Source organism: Epinephelus moara, chromosome 10, assembly GCF_006386435.1.
Source record: "Epinephelus moara isolate mb chromosome 10, YSFRI_EMoa_1.0, whole genome shotgun sequence".
Lineage (NCBI taxonomy): Eukaryota > Metazoa > Chordata > Actinopteri > Perciformes > Serranidae > Epinephelus > Epinephelus moara.
Window position 1 is genome coordinate 14,652,753 of NC_065515.1, and position 17,364 is coordinate 14,670,116.

Genomic DNA, 17,364 nt, shown 5'->3' on the forward strand with positions numbered 1-17,364 from the left:
TACAAAGGGAACTGACCAATCCTAAGTCCCACCCCCCTTAGTTACTGTTACTAAGATGGACAAGCTTGACAAAAAATAAATAAGGCGTTGCCAGGTGTAGCAGTATTTATTAGATTAGATTAGTTTTTGGGCGGCAGGCAATATAGCTTCTAGAAGGCAAACGCAGGGACTACAGCATGAGATGGAAGGATATATTCACAATGTTAACTTTTATGAACAAGGCACGACAATGCAAATTGAGGCTTCTTGTCTCAACAAAAAAGGGAGAAGTGGAGGCAAAGGACTATCTGTCAAAATTGCTCCTGCACGGCTGGGTACATGTCCCCTTTTCCCTTTCTGGGGATCAGTTACTCTGTGTATTTATTACTCAATATAGACCACACTGCTGACCTCAGGAAGATAATATAAACATAAGGACATTAGCCTAAACGTTTTCTGGCTAACAGTAATTCATATCATCCAACCGCTCTCTTTTTTCCAGATCACTTTAACATTACCATAGAATTACGGAGGAAGCAAACCTTGGCTGACGTTGTTGATCTGTCATTACGTTAACTCCTTTTCTTCGTAGCTATACGTTAGGTAGCAAACACAGTGAGCTAACATTAGCTTACTTAAGATGTGACTATATACAATTTAAAATGTCTGTGAGATTGTGACAGTCCCCCAGCCACATCTGGTTCTTTGTCACATAGACAAGCCGAGCATTTAGCATAAGAAGAAAATGGAAAGCTGACCGAGGTTCTGCCTGTTTCAAGCTTGTTCAACTGTTACTGGAGCACAAAGTGGAAAGGGGTGGGACTTAGGAAGGGATAATCATGATTTAATATCTACAGTTAAAAAAAGGCTTTGAAGCAGTTTAAAAAAAAAAAAAAAAAAAAAAATTCATGTGTAAGGATATTCATTCAAATAAACACAAGAAGTCTGTGCTCTAGAGAAAGGATTGAATGTGAAGGGTTGAATGACTTCAGTTATTTTGTTATAATGAAGATTTCTTTGTTTCCCTGGCACAAAAGGGGAATCACATAAAAACAACAACAACAACAATAAAACATGGGTATCGCCTAACCAAATTATTTTAAACATTGTATCGGCCTGGAATTTCACGACTGGTGCATCCCTAGTCAGGGTAAAATGTCCTCACCTGCAGTGCCATTGTTGCTAGTTGACATGTGGAAGCCATTGTGTTGATGGGAAGTGTAGGCGTGAGAATCTCCTGGGACGTGGACACCACCGACCGTCTGCTCCATCCTGTAGGAGTCTCCGAAATGGAAGCAGCTCTGAAAGCTGCCTTGGTATTCTAGGAAATTAGAAAGGATGTTGAGGAGTGAGGAGGAGAAAAATAGAAGCCAGACTTGATCGACTGCCACCAGTGTCTATGGGCGATTGTTTCCAAGGTCAGTAAGCTTCCCCTCCATCCGGATAAAACTTAATGTGGACCTCAAATTATGACAATGCTATATTTGTGCTCGTGCTAACTGCGCCAGCCTCAATAGTATGTAACATTTGTCCCCATCGTCTCAAGTTTGTACTCAGAATGGACCGCAGGAGTCACGATAATGGGAAAGCAGCTTTGCCTGGAGCGCTTTTACGCAACTCCCTGACCACAGCGCGGTTAGAGAGACGTCCATGTGTAGATCTTTACAGGGAAAACAGTGTTTAAGGCATTAGGAAAAAGGCTCTGGAGTGACAGCTGAGCCTGCCATGCTAGGGCGCTGAGAGACAGCTGAATACATGAGCCAGCATTTTGTTGGCTAATTCAGCTCAGGGAAAAGGCTTCCGGCATGTGGTTTTCCCTACTCTGTCTCTACAACTCTAATCTCTCTCCGTCCTAAAAATGCTCTGACAGAGCCACGGGCCTTTCATGTGGGTCTGCTGGTACGGCAAGTGTTTGAAAAAGGACACAGGGGTGTTCTTATGTATATTCAAGTGATCTGACACTGTAAATTCCCTCGTAGGAAGTTATAAAAAAAAAAAGTAGGTTACATGTTACTGAATCACCTGCAACAGGAAAATTTCAGGATATTAAATTGAAACGCCAATGAACGTTTTTAAATTCAAGCCAAAACAGATTTCCTGAAACAAGTTACATTCAGCCAGATGTCTTTAGGTCAGTCTTACCGTCGTTGGCAGACTGTTGATGGTGATAGTGAGAGTAGGGCTTGTGGTGAGGGTGGACATGCTGTTTCTCCAGAGGAGGAGGAGGAGGAGGAGGCGTTCCTGTTCCCTTCATCCCCGGAGACAGGAGGGGACCCGACACACTGGAGGAGACACAGACAGGGTGGGTGAAATATACATTTAAACCTCTCGAGCTGTTACTCACTCCTTTCTAAACGGCCTAAATAATTTCTCAATAAAATGCTTCATGCATTGTGACATCCCAATCTAAGCAGGAGCTACAAGTCGGCCCGCGAACCACATGATCCGACAAACCCAGCGGAGCAGTTAGTGATCCTAAACACACAGAAGAAGAAACATTCCAGGCGTGTGGAAACTTGGGCTCCCCACACGTAATCGTCCTCCTACCACATATTATGATCTTAAGTCAACAAACAGCAGAGTGTGCATTCAAGTGAAACCAAGCCCCCCCACCCCCATCCACACACACAAACACACACACACACACACTGCCCACCACGGCAGTAACCCCAGGCTTTGTGGCCCAGAGAGAAGAAAGCACAATAGTGTTTATATTCATGACATTTGAGAAATAGAAATATTACAATGACAGGTTTGTGACTTTGTGGACTCTGAAAGTCGGGAGAATAAAACTGGCTTATTTTTGGGAATACTGATCATTTGATTAAAGGTTTGTCTGTGCCATTGGATATATTGTTATTTGATGCTGCACTCTCAAATTCACAATTTCAATGAAGTGTATTACTAAGTTTTCTTTAGGCTCAACATCCAAGAGTCTCACTGTGTGCTGGGAAAACCACAATCAAAGAGGTGAAAGCAAAATATTACGAAGATGATAAACTGGTTCACCCTCAGAACACTCTGCAGCATCTGAGTCCAAATTCTGTGTAACACAATATCATCTGACACTAAAGTATGTCGTTGTAATGATGGTTGCTGTCTTTGCTGCTAACTTTGCACATCAAGGGATATCTAAAAATTAGTACTATGACATCATGCATATTAACAGAAATTCCACCACAAAATTAAAGTTGTAAAAAAAATTGCAAATGTAAAAGCTCTTGCAGACATGCCACATGTTACATGCATGTGATGGCAATTTTACATATCTATCTCAGGTCTAAATAAGCACCTTTTACATTAAAGTCACAACTGCACAAGTTACGAGGTTGCACTGAGTAACATTTCTGTTAACACTTACAAAATGGCACAAGTCTGAAACACTATAAAGCAGGGTTCTCAAAGTTTTTATGACCAAGCGCCAAGTTAGGGAGCCAGCACATGGGCCAGGAAAACAGGAAAAATGCAGTTGTGATTTGTCCATTGAAATCACTAACTTAACAGGACTAGCATTGATTACAGACCAAAGTTCCCGTGAAACTTACAAGATGACACTATGTTTCAGCCTCTGGGCCTTCTTCAAAATAAACAAATAGAAGGAAGGAAGAAGGCTAAAAGGCTGAAACGTCATCAAAATAAAAGAAATGCCTATGGAGCCAGTGTCCGATACTTGTTTCCTACAATCAAGTCTACTTCCAGTGATCAGCACCTCATTGTAATTTTTGGTGTGCATTACTTTTATACTTAAAATAGCACTTAGGATTACCATGACCTGGATGACTGAGAATCTTCACAAATATGTAACCAGTAGCTTTCTACCAGTTGCCATTCCCACTCTGACAGACGCTTATTAGTGGGGTGCAGTTTGACACTGTAGCCGAGGAGTATACTAATTGTAAGATACTGAAAGTTAAGGAACTTAAATGGACCCCAGATGATTAGAATATAATGCATGCATTTCATGTAACATTCTGGCGGCTGCACAAAATGGGTCACCATTGGCCCGCAGGCTGGACTTTGAGTAACTATGCTTTAATGGAGTAGTTTGACATTTTCAGAAATACTTGAATACTCGCTGTTACTCTCTCTGGGCATGTGTGTGTGTGTGAGTATGTTTGTGTTGGTAGGTGGGCAGGGGGTGAATATTTTTTATATGTGCTTAAATATGAATTCATGACTTATTTCATTGTGAAGCCCATACAGCTTACACTGTATTAAACGTGCTATATTAATAAGAATTATTTATTATTATTTATATTAATATATGCATTTTTTTTGGCAGAAAAAAATGGATTGTACCAATCCATTGACCTTGATCGTTGTATTGATTCAATGACCCAACCCAATATCATCTGTCCAATGTGAAAACACTGGTCTATATTATCATCTTTAGGATACGCCTTTCTTCTTTGAAATTCTGTGTCACTTTCAAACATTGCTGGGCGGATGATGGCAAGCTGCCAAGAAAAAGACGAGGATGTTATTTACTGGGCAATAAATCAGAAGTGTGGACATATTTTGGATTTCAAAGTACAAAGGGGTCAACAGACAAGGAACATGCCACATGTAAACAATGCCATTACAAGCTAAAACAAGATGTACCTGCCTGCTGGGCATTTCACTCCGCTAACTTCAACATCAGCTGCTTTATTTCGACAATGTTCAGCTGAAACAATGTGCATGCAGGCTGAAATTTAACCGTGATGTTCTGTTGTAACATGCAGTGAATTACACCAGCGATGAGTGAGAAAAAGTATAAATGATAAATATAATTTGCTACGCACTGATTAGAGGAAACGCCCACTAACCGCGAGGCTAATTTATGCAATGTAAAAGTGCTTACGCCAATACTGAGCAACGAACTTGGCAGTGAGATTTGGGAGATATTTGCTTCAGGGGCTTTGAGCCAGATAACTCTGATGTTTTAGAAAAAAAAATCATAGTTTGGGTTAAAATGAAAAGATTTCTTCCAAAAAGGGCTCTCTGGTAGAAAGCCCTTAAGTTTAACTTATCCCAAGTGCTGTTTACTACAAGTTACAATTATTTATGTGCCGTTTTTATTGTTGTCTTCTGAAACTGATTGTATAAATGATCATATGACGTCGTCTCGTATTGATTGCAGTAGGGCTGCCCCCTAATAGTTGACCAAACAGTCAACCAGAAAGGTCTTTAGTCCGTAAGATTTCATTGGTCGCTTAGTCACAGGAAAAAAAGAAACGAAAAGGAAAAAAAAAAAAAAAAAACAGTTAAAGTCGGGACATGTGTACGGCCCCTAATTTCCAGGGTTGGTACCTGCGGTTATTCCACAGGCTAGTTAATAACATGTCGGGCAGGAAATCCAAAGTGTGGGATCATTTTGAGAAGGTGAAGGACGAACCCAAGGTGATATGTAAACTCATCTTCATTGGTCGACTACAAACATGACGTATCATCTGAAACATGGAAGTAGCTACATGCCCATTAGCCCACAGCGTCATTAACAGGCGGCTCGCTCAGTGTGTGACGTGCACTTGTAGATAAAATATAGGCCTATATTAATGAAGGTTCATTAGTACGGTTTTGTATTTCTCTGTAATGTAGCACAGTTTTAACAATGTCACTGATACTATTCTTTCTCACACCTTCAACTCAAACCATTGTGTTGCCCTACCCTAAACATATAATTCAGTAAGTAAATTAATATTGTAAACATGTGGGCGACTAGACGACTAATGGCCCTAAATGACGACTATTGGTCGACTAGGAATATTCCTAGTTGGGGGTAGCCCCAGATCATGAGCCCCTGAACTAAATTGATTGAAACTGAAATTGAACTGTGGCAGACTTTGTGATATCAGCAACAACTGTATCGTCTAAAGAATCTAAAGAACCGATACATAATCGTCTCGTGATGAAACTGGTGATTTAAACCTCTAGTCTTTACCATCAGTGTGGAGCTAGAGTCTGGAGACAGTTAGCCTTGCACAAAGGCTGGATACAGAGGGAAACAGTTTGCCTTGCTTTGCCAAAGGTTAAAAGCATCACGTCTAAAGCTCATTAATCTATATTTTTATGTTGTTTATTTAATCCACATAAAAATGCAAACAGGTCGTACATATTAAACGAGATATGACGTGTTAATAAGTGAGCTGCAGAAGTGGACTTGTTTTACCTTCAGGCAGAGCCTGGCTTGTCTTTATGCTATTTATGTGCGTCTTGTTGTGCCTTTATAAGATCACGGTGATAATTTGACCCAAGAGCAGTAACAACCATGTCTGGTATTTATTCAGACACTTAAATGTTAAATGTGAACGTTAATAAAAAACTGAAAATGACCACAGATTTAACGACTTAATGCTGTGCTCTTGACATTAACTTGATGCAACGGCAATCTGGTCCAAATCCAGACTGATAGTCAACAGACCTGCCTTTAAAAACAGACCTGGCCGATCACCTCCCCAAATATTCAGCAGCTACTTAGTACCCTCTCATGACTGCATATCAGGAATGCCAACACATAAACTGCTGCTGTGTTACTATGCGGCGCTGTACTGTGGAAGCATATGGTTTGCACTAAGCGCTATATGAATGTGATGACAGAGTGCAGCTAAAGGCAGCCGGGACCTCTGATGACTGCTCACTGCTGGTCTGGCTGGAGCCTACTATATGACCTACTGCTCCACGCATGAGGGACGTCCCACCCAGCACTCAGTAGCTGGCAGTGGCTTTGTGAAGGACATTTGGCAGAGAGTGGCTGATGAAGGGAGATGGTAAATGATGTCAAACAAAAGGGTGAGAAGCGGTGAAACGTTCCTGCCAATGCTGAATTTATTTTATGTCGCTGTAGGATACAGCCTCAGGCTCCCAGTGTTTCTGCCTTCATCAATAGAGATCACCATAAAACTGTACATAAAAAATATACAGTGGCATACTCTTTTTATTACTCTCTATAAGAGAGGTCATGTTTTTACTCTTCTTTCTGTTGGCCTGTCTCATAAACACATCAATGGATCCTATGGACTTTGGTGGAGAGAGGAGGCCTGGGGCCAATCGACACATGACTATATATCAGTGATCATCTAAATCTGAATCTGTTATACTGACGACCAATGGTGCAAACACAGTAACTAGGTGTATTTACTCAAGTGGTGTACCTAAGTACAGTGTTGATGTACTTTACTTGAGCACTTCCATTTTACTCCACTACAAACATTGTACTTTTTTAAAATATAATGTATGATTAAACAGTAAACTCTCCAACGTTACATAAAGTAGTAACACTAGCTCCACATTAATCAGCTACATCTGTAAGTAAAATAATCCAATTATGCAATTTATGATGGAGAAGGCCATAAAGACTTCTACTTTTAATATCTCAAGTACTTTTTGATGCCAAAACATTTTAATACTTGCGTATAAGGATCAACACTTTTACATGTAATGAGGTACAGGCTTGGGCAGTATCTATTTTTTCATACCTTCCTGACATTCACTGTAGTATTCTGTATATGACAGCATTTGTGTGAAAAAAAAAAAAAACAGAAAAGCTGAGCTACTGGTGATAAAAGTCACTGTAGCATGTACATTTTCTAGGATTGGGTGAAATGTTAAAATTTTCCAACCGGCCACCATCAGGATAATGACTGATGCTTGCCAATACATTTACGAAGGTGCCGTACCCACACTACCCTGACATGGTTTGCCCCATACAAGCTCTCTTAGCCTTTACAGTGTAATAAATAAACAACATAAACTCACAAAATGTCAAAGGAAATATTGTTATCCATTTTCCTCATTAAAAAAATTCAACCTTACACCTTCTGAATTAGGGTTTCTCCCTGTTGACGAACTAAGACTGGCTTAATTGCCTGCTTAACTCATCATAAAGCACTTCAATTTAACTCAATAGAAACACAATAAAACAAACCCAAACCATCCTGTATCGTCCTTCCACTGTTTCAACAATCACCAACTCTGGTTTGGTTGAAATAAACCATTAATTCACTGAGTTAGAAATGAAAATATACTCACTCTACCACTTTTTTTCTCCACTGTCTCTCATTGCTGGCTAGCTTTTAACTAGTCCTGTGACGTTATCCCCACCACTTGCAGTCACCATCTCTCTCAGCTCAGCTGCCTGTTATACAAGAATAGACTGACCTCTGGTGGAGTGTGCTGTGCACTACAATACATCACCTCTATCGGTTTAAAATAAAAAAGAGTGTACGTATTTTTGACAGTACTGAAAATCATACCTTTGGGATTTCTAAACATCCTGGCATACAATAGTACGTCGACACTGCCCAAGCCTAATGGGGTCTGTTTATAGTGTGGTATTGCTGGTATGTCAAAAATCTAAATATTTCCTAAACCACTGCTAATAGCTTTAAAACCAACAAACAAAAAAGGGACTTTCCAGATCTAATGTTTTGCAGGATTAACAAAACAATACAAATTTAGGTGATACAGTATGACTGATGCCTTTGGGAGAAACAGCTGAGTAACAAAATTCTTCTGCACTGGAGCTTTAAGTGCCTTCTACCCATCAACATGTTCATATGGGTATCAAATTTAAGCACTTAACCGTATATGGACTGCACTTGACCTCCATGTCCATCTCTACAAAATTGAGGAAGCTTGTGTGGCACCTTGTGTTAGTCCAGCTCTGGAGAAGCTAGCTGTTAGCGAGTGTGGCTAATCTATGGGTTGGCACGGGCCCAGTGCGTGGCCATGTGTTCCTGCAGAGAGCAGCATTCCCCCAGGAGCTGCTGTCAGCACAAACTCAGGAAACAGTTATACTGTTCATATTTTTACAAGCTGCCTCTATGTGCAGCTAAAGTGAATCATAAGCTAATCACTGCCAGCTGCCCCCGGCCCTGCTCTCGCTAGTCTCTTGCTTGCTTGCGACTCAGGCTCGAGGTATGAGGGGAATCTTTCAGATGCCACATTAATCCCCCCCCCCCTATATTCATCTTCACTGACCAACCTGCACTACTCTGCTTTTTCCAGCCAGCCCACCCACTCCTGTCCCACTGCAATGAGAGAGTGATCTGACCGCTGACCTGTTGATTCCAGAAGGTAGAGATGGAGGGGAGGCTATCAGATTGATGGATGAGATTTCATAAATATTAAGAGGGCTGAGAGGTTACAAAGAGTGTGGACAGATATGTAAAACACCCTTGTGTCCTGTCTACTACAACAGATGGATGAGACCTTTATTGCGTGGAGATTGTGTTGGGAGGAGAACAAAGTGATGAGCTAGGTGGTTTTATGAGACCTCACTCTTTGCTCACTGAGAACACAGCTCGGTGACTTCAACTTGAGTGGCCCAGTAAATGTTTCTGTGAGTAATATGGGAAAGCTGATGTCATTCTGGGAATGAGCTTTGATTCGGCACAGAGGTTCATGACTGAACTCGGATCTTAGAAATGCCACGGCAAGAAGATGAAAAGCACTTCCAACCTGGGCTGCCCTGAAGCCACTACAGTCCAGACAAAATGACTATTCAGGTATGTGGGCACAGACATCAAGTGCAACTGTTGTCCAGGAACATTACTTCAAGCTGATGCACTCTGTTGTGTTAAATAGAAGCTGCCTTTGGAGTCTTGGCTCTTCAAACAGAGGTATGATGGGATGGAAAGAAACCTAAAGATTCATGAGCAGTGCTGCTCTGCTCCTCGTTCGTCTTCCTTCACCTGCAGCTAACTGTCCCACTAGAGAGCACGGATCAGACTCTGTCCTCCGCATCAGCCTACGTTCTCCACAAACACCCTCTGCCTCGCCTCTCATCTCTCCGACCATTAAGCCCCTCTGATGGATGACGGGGGCTTCTTTGGCGCAGATCGGTGGGAACGCTTCTGGTTCTAGTTAGCAAGCTAAAGCTGTGCTTGAGAGACAGACTGCAGCATCCTGGTTAAAGCTAAGCTAAAGCTAAGCCAGCCCCGCAGGCCCCTGTGTGAAGAGCACAGCCGGGGCTCGAGATATTTTGGGGCCCTGAAAGCTCCCTGTTAGTCCCGGAAAGATAACTGCACTAAACACAAAGATTCAGTCCTTAATCACTGTCCTACTTGGAGGAATTTGACAGTAAATCATCTGAATCTTTTCTGTGAGTTAACCATTTGTGTAGACGGGTTAATTGAAGACTACACATTAATAACCGAACACCACAGAATGAGTGAATGACCACATGCTGCTATGAGCGACTACCTCAAATATGTTTTTGTTTGGGCTGTGAGATTGACACTCATTTTCTGGATCATTGTAGCATGATAATGGCTGGAAGACAGACAGTGTAGAGTTACGAGCCGTGAACGTCCCCCTTCAGAGCAGGAATTCTTAATGTAGCTCTGTGCTGTCTCTGCTGCCACTCTAATTCAATTAGCCTGTGTCAATCACTGCTGAGGTATCAAACCACCTCAGACTAATATTTACAGAGGGGCTCTAATATCAATACGCAGGTAAAGGCTGTAGACTCTCCCCTCCGCAATTATATAACCACATATGGCTGAAGCAGTGAATGACAACATTTACCACCCATCTCTCTGTGAGCACAGGCCGCCATGGTGGAACAGCCATCTCTATGAGAGAGGCCCTACACACACACACACACACACATACGCATGCACATGCACTCGTGCCACGCCAATTGCCAAATGTATTTTAACTGGCATATTTTAATATTAGCTTCAGAAAAATGACACTGGTATTTACAAAGTAAAAGGAGTCTAAATGGCCCATTTGAGCCAGAGTAAACACATTTAGCTATGAGGTCAGAGGCTGCCACACTAGAGGCAGGTTAGTTTGATAATTTTGTCAAAATGTTTAATGTCCTGCTAAACCGTTTGGGAAAAACAAGTGCGGCACTGATATTGACTTTGGCAGCAGCCTGTATACTCAAGGCTTTAAACATGTAAATCAAATGCTCCATCTTCAGGCAAATGTGAGTAGACGTTTCATGCCCGGCTGGTTGTACTGCAGGTCCCCTGCCACAGCTCGCTTTTTGACTCCTCACCCCACCCTCCGTCCACACTCTGTGATGAACAGATATGGCACTACAGTATGTGTGTGTGAGCATTTATGACTGCTCATAGGTCAAACATCTTGATTTGATGAAATCTGTAAATGTGGAAATTGCTGCAATTTTAATGCATTGTCATCGCGTCACAAGTACGTAGGAGCTTAAGGTGGGGAAGGAACACGGGAGATTACTTATGTGGCATAATAGGCACTTAAGTTACATATGTGAGGAAAAAGGGGATTCTCGCTGCTAACCATTCACATTCTCACACACACAATGCTCAGATGTTCCTCATCAAGCACCCAAAGGAACAGACCCACATCTCACATCCAATAATGTCACCCTGCCTCTGTAACCGCTGTTACAGCATCCCCTACTCAGGTCCTTTTCACTTTCCATTTCTCTCCTCGCGCTGGTAATTGTGCATGCCGCGGAGAAAGAGGCACTGAAACCGCAAGGTAATTTCGACAGCGTTCTCCTGCTTTCAAGGCTTGAAACAACACATCACCTTCCAGATGCTTCCAGGCCGATCTGGCGTCTTTGAGCGGCGCTCGGACGTTTACATCCAGACGGCTTTGCCGCACCGCCCCGCTGCACTGTTTGTGCTGGAAGTCGAGCGGTCTGCTGTGCCTCACACCCCAATCACACGCAATCATGTGTGTTTCCTGGATAACTATATGTAAACTCCTCTCACTCACACACACCAGTACAAATGCATGCACGGCTCTTAGAGTAAGAAAGCCATCAAACCTCATTCTGTCATGCGCCTATGCTGTATACACTCCCATTAAAGTGTATATATACACACGCAGACACCCATAGAGCAGACCACAGAGTTAAAAGAAAGCATGTTTACGTAACACGATAACTTTTGTAACACAGGGTTTATGATGCTTGATTCCATCCACTCTTTCTCAATGTTATTAAACTGTAAAAGACTGTTTTCCTTTTCTACCTCCCTGGTTTTCGGCACATTGTTTAGTACAGTACACACTGTGCCTCCTGACGACACTCCGGCTCTGTGAGCCTGCTCTGCTGGCTCTCGGGGGAAATCATCTGCACTAATAGGAAACATGCTGTGCCTCACACACACACACACACACACACACACACACGAAGAACAACACGAACACATAAAAAGAATAGTCCGTTTCTGCTGAAGTGTCCTTGAGCAGGAGTTGCACTTCTACGCGCTGCAGGTTTTCCATGGTCTCTCTGGTATCTAATGTAAGAGGTGGCTTTCTAAAAACGTTTCAGTGCAACTGTCTCGTTACAGTCAATTAATTTCTTTTAAAACAGGACTAAATAGATTCATTTTCGTCTTTGCCAAAGATGTAGCAATACTGGCACACTAAATAATACTAAATTTGTTTTTATTGCTTTCTCTTTAAAAGTATCCCCAGTTGAACTTATTTTCACAATTATCTGGGAGATGCATCATCTTCTGAGATGGCATAATTTAATGCACTTCATTGTTAGTATTTGGTGTATGATCCCTCAACAAATCAAGTGTCTAACGCAGGTCTGTAAACCACAAACATCAGTAAAATAGTACAATATGAATTGTTTGGTAATGTTTTCAAATTTCTTGATTCATGTCATGTGAGGATAAAACAGCTCACAACATAAACACCAAACGATGATCCTATCAGTTTACTCTCATTAAAGTGTGAATCATGTCCGGCCAAGCGGTTTGGTCATCGCACTGATGCAGTCGTATCCAGTGGAGATATGGGACCTTATGAACACCCATTCCAGTGCCAGAAATAGAGCTGGTGATGTGTCACGTTGACCCTGTGGTGACCAGCACAGCCCATCTTCCCACCAGGGATGTCTTGGAGGTTGTGGAGTTGAGTTTGTTTCCAGTAAGACAGCCAAATGGGTTTGTCAGCAGGACTGAGAGGCTTAACCTAACATGATCTAAGTGGGTTCGCCCTGCGGAACTGCCTCGATTCAGGATGATAAATAGGTGAAAAACAATGGAAACACAGGAGGTCAAAATCAGTGCGAGGACTGTAATACTATCAGTGTGATTAATAGAGGAAGAAGGTTCAACTGACCTGTCTGAGTTCATTTAGTATTACGGATACTTACATGTCAGTGCGTGAAAATGGTAAATGTATCGTTTTGGTAACTTCAGCTAGAAAGGTTTGACCTTTAGTCTCTCGTAGCCAAACCTATCTCGCACTGTGCCAGCACTGAAGAAAAGTCTTTCTCTGAACCAATCAAAATTGTCTTGAGCAACGCTAATCCAAGGATGCAGCTACGTTGCTCTTACAAAATAGAGTCAGGAGGGAACTTGTTTTGCTAGAACATTTGCACGCTGGGAGGCGAGCCCTGGCATTTAAATGGCCACAAAAAAATCCCACAAAAAGTTGCTAACTTGGTGGTTGTTGTTATTGTTTCATGCACCGCGATAAAACTAAAAGATAGATCTAGCTATGCAAGACTAGTTTCACTAGAGACCACTAAAAAACAAGACTTTAGAGTTATCCTGTATCTATGTGATGCAGGTTTCGCCCCTTCCCCGTCCCTTTAGGGAGACTAGCAGTGGTCCCGTGTCCATTCATTCCAATTGAAGAAGTGAACGTTACGACCGATTCTTTCGCTTTCAAGTCACTGAAGTAAATTTTAGACCCATTTTTCCTAAGCCACAAATCTTCCAAACATTCAGACGCTACAATGGCATTTTTCAGACAGACAAATCAGGAAAAATTTAACCTTGTAAGACCTGTCTGTATCTCATCAACACACTCTTGCAAGATCTGGCAACGACTGATATGATCTTGTACTGGGATGACATCAGATATTAAGCTAGCAATTAAAAATGAGCAGCAAAGTAAGGAGCAAGCATCAAGTTTGTACTGTATATAGTATTATATTGTTTAGAATCTGCTTTTGTTCATCCACATGACGTCACAGCACTTCAAAATGAGGTGGGATGCAGTTGTGAGACGACAGGCCCACTTAGTAGACTGGTGTATACTGTACTGTTTCATACCATTGGCCCAGCTTGTAATGCATCGTCTTTGTTATCGCATCTTTGGTTTCACACAACAACATGGATTTTGAAAACTAACACGCAGGACGCGTGTTACCATCTGAAATAGGTGGCCAATAGTCTGGCATAGCCAGACCTTTCTCCACAGTGCTGTGTCAGTGCTAGAGAAAAGTCTGGAATCACCTGATATCCTTTTGCTATAGGGGGAAAAATGCTCTGGTTTGATTTTATTTCTTTGAACCAATCACAGTTGTCTTGAGCAGGGCTACGCCCTGGACGCAGCAACGGTGCTCTTGCAAAATAGCGTCGGGGGTGAAACTGTTTTGGTGAAACATTTGCACATGGAGAGACGAGATCTGATAATAAAATGGCCCCGCCAAAAAAAACAACAAAAAAAACAACAACACAGGGGCACGAGAGTCCAGCGAGATGGCTGGACTTTTCTGAGGTGCCTTCACACGTTGTTTTATTTGTTGTAGATCTTTACAATTCACCAAGAGAACAAAGCTGGCATGCCTTACTGCATATTCCAAATCTTTGTCAAAACGTGCCATTTTCAGCAAGTACATTGTTAGCTTGGAGATCGCTGTTGTTTTTTTCCATAACAAAGGGGATTTTGAAAATGGTAAATCAGTGCCCAATGGCAGGCTTATAACCACAGTTCACATCCAGTGAGTCAGACTAGGCGGCCAACGACACGCTATGACCTGTGAGCCAGACTAGACCTTACCATGCTGTAATGTCACATGATTTTACTGCTCATATTTACTGCAGAGGCCGATCAGAGGAAGTTTTGGTCAAAGGACAAAACTGTGACAAAGCCTTAAATGACAGTTAGTAATATTTTCCACTTATTAATTTGGAAATGTTAACTTTTACCAGATTTAATATTTATATTTCCCGCCCTCTGCCTCCCCTGACAGTGAGAGAAGTATGACGCATCTCCACAGCTGAATACATCCGTGTTAAACACCCATAGAGGACTTACCCGTCTCTTGTGCCGTCCATGGCAGCCAGCGGGGACAGGTGATGGGGGCTGCCAAGGTCCCGGTCCAGTCGGTGTTGTCGGGAGGGCAGGTCAGTGGTGGAGACGGAGGTGGGGTTGGGGGTCGGGGAGAGGAGCTCCACTGAGGCGCTGTGATGGGGGGTGCTGGAGCCAGCGTACAGGCCTGAAAGACAAACAAATCTAATTCAGTAAATGTGCCAAATAAACTCGAGGGCTCTGGCCTCCGTCTTTCCTTTGAGCAAATTAAAAGCCATTTCATGGCAACGAGATTTTGTTTTGACAACCTTCATCCAATCAGAGGGCTTTGTAAAATAAAATGTTCTGTGTTTGCGCTGTTTGTAATTTAGGGTACATTGTTTGTGCTGCCACGGGGATTGGCCTCATTTGTCCTTTGAGCTGTTTGTTCTTATTACACAATAATAAACTAAAACGTTACATGTGTTTGAACAGTGACTTTGAACAGTAGGGAATTTAAAAGGGGGGGGGGGGGCAGGGTTACTGTACAGCCTCTATTTAATGTGTTTGTGCATGCTGACACTCACGGTCGTGGTTATGTGAGTACACGCAGGCTTCTATGTCATGCATTTCTGCATGTGCACATCCTGATGTATCAGTGTGATTGTTTTTAAACTTCTCACACTTTGCTGGAAATGTGCAGAAAGAAAGTATCATTTACAGACTCTGTTCCGAAACTTTGGCTTTCACTAATCAGTTATTGAGTATTTCTAAATCCTATTTGATTAACATTTTGTGGACACAGTGGACTGTGTGGGGGACATTAAATTCTACTGGAGCCTGCCTGCATGTTGCCAACTTTTCCACTGTCTCAAATTGTGGACTTCAATTAAACACTGATCTATTGTTCTCATTCAGAATGCACTGCAAACTGAGCTGCACATAATAATTATTGTCATAACAGATTGATTTTTTTTTTTTTGTATTTGGTGAAAACCGCCCATCACAAGAACCCAAAGCCCTCAGTGATATCTTAAAAGGTCTTGTTATGTCTGACCAATAGCCCCAAACCTAAAAGCAGTAATTTTGCCGCAAATGAAATTGAAAAGAAAGCATGGTTTATGCTTGCCATGGTGTCCCTAGCACGAGGTTTGCATGCCAAAAAAAGGGCACCGGAAACCTCTGAATTTCTGTGACCATGTGTCCCCTGTGCACTGTGCTTTTCAGTTCAAAAGGGACACCTTCAAGGGAAGACTGGCTGAGATGGTTCGCTTGTACAGACATCTCTTCAACTCTTTATGGAGAGGCCACAGGGACAGTCAAATGGCCTTAAATTCTTGCGAAGAAATAGCCACCACCCTGAGGAAAAATGAGGTTTTATGCTGCAGGGTGTGGCAGAAGACAAAAAAAATATGCTTTAAAGCTAAGTAAAAAAAAGTGTCTCATGCAAAGAGTAGTGACCTAGGGGGCAACAAAGGAGTACGTGATCACATCTCTCAGGTTTAGCCTCTTTACACTGGCTCCCAGTTTGTTTTAGAATAGATTTTAAGATTTTACTGATCACTTTTAAGGCTCTTCATGGTCTCTCTGCCAGCTAGTACCGTACTCTTAGTACCGTTCACGCCAGGACGTACTATGAGGTCCTCGGGCAGAGATCTTTTATCTGTTACAGAGGCCTGACTACAAACTAAAGGGGACAGAGCATTTGCTGTCAGGGCCCCGATGAACAATCTGCTCGAGGAAATCAGGTCGGCTGAGTCGGTGATCTCTTTTAAGTCCCTTCTTAAAACGTACTTTTATCGGAGAGCCTTTCCTGATTTTACTTGAGTTTTAAGTTCATTTAGACTTGTCTGTTTTCATTACTGACATGTAAAGCACTTTGTAACTCTGTTTTGAAAAGCGCTTTATAAATAAAGATTGTTATTATTATTATTATCATATAGGAGTATGACATTATTTTGACTTCGACGTAAGCAGAAACAGTACACAAATGCAACGTTAGACAGTATGTCAGGTGTTTGCCACTGTTGCCCAGCAGCCTGCTATTCTGAAAATGTTCTTTCGGGAGCCCTCTACTTACTCATTTAAAGAATATTCTGTTTGTACACAGCCAGGTGTTTCGGAGCATACTACAGCGAACAATGCACTGAGCATTAACACCTCTGTGCATGCTAGTCAAATGGCCCGTGCCACAGTGCCTTCCTTGTGCAAATACAAACAAAGCCTTAGTATGTATCTTTTCATTTGGCAAGCAGCTAGTGTTCAGCTAAAACTGCTTGAGTACAATATTCCTTAAATCCCTGTAAATTTGTCACCATATCGTGTAAATGTCTAGTTTCTGAAGCTGCACTTGCACACATCGGTTGACAAATCTGCTGTGATACATCTGACCTTTCCATCAGTTCCCCTGACAGGTTTCCACTGGTT

At 42.1% G+C, this 17,364-nt stretch overlaps 1 protein-coding gene across 2 annotated transcripts in view; it reads right to left on the minus strand.

Annotated features, from left to right (window-relative positions):
• LOC126396457 (zinc finger protein GLIS1) overlaps positions 1–17,364 on the minus strand; it is a 92,882-nt gene that overhangs the window by 1,959 nt on the left and 73,559 nt on the right. For both annotated transcript variants that reach the window (XM_050054555.1, XM_050054556.1), the window contains 3 exons: positions 14,965–15,145; positions 2,122–2,261; positions 1,145–1,300 (listed from right to left, as the gene is read on the minus strand). In XM_050054555.1, the coding sequence (XP_049910512.1) occupies positions 1,145–1,300; positions 2,122–2,261; positions 14,965–15,145 (477 nt within the window). The remainder of the gene's footprint in view (positions 1–1,144; positions 1,301–2,121; positions 2,262–14,964; positions 15,146–17,364) is intronic.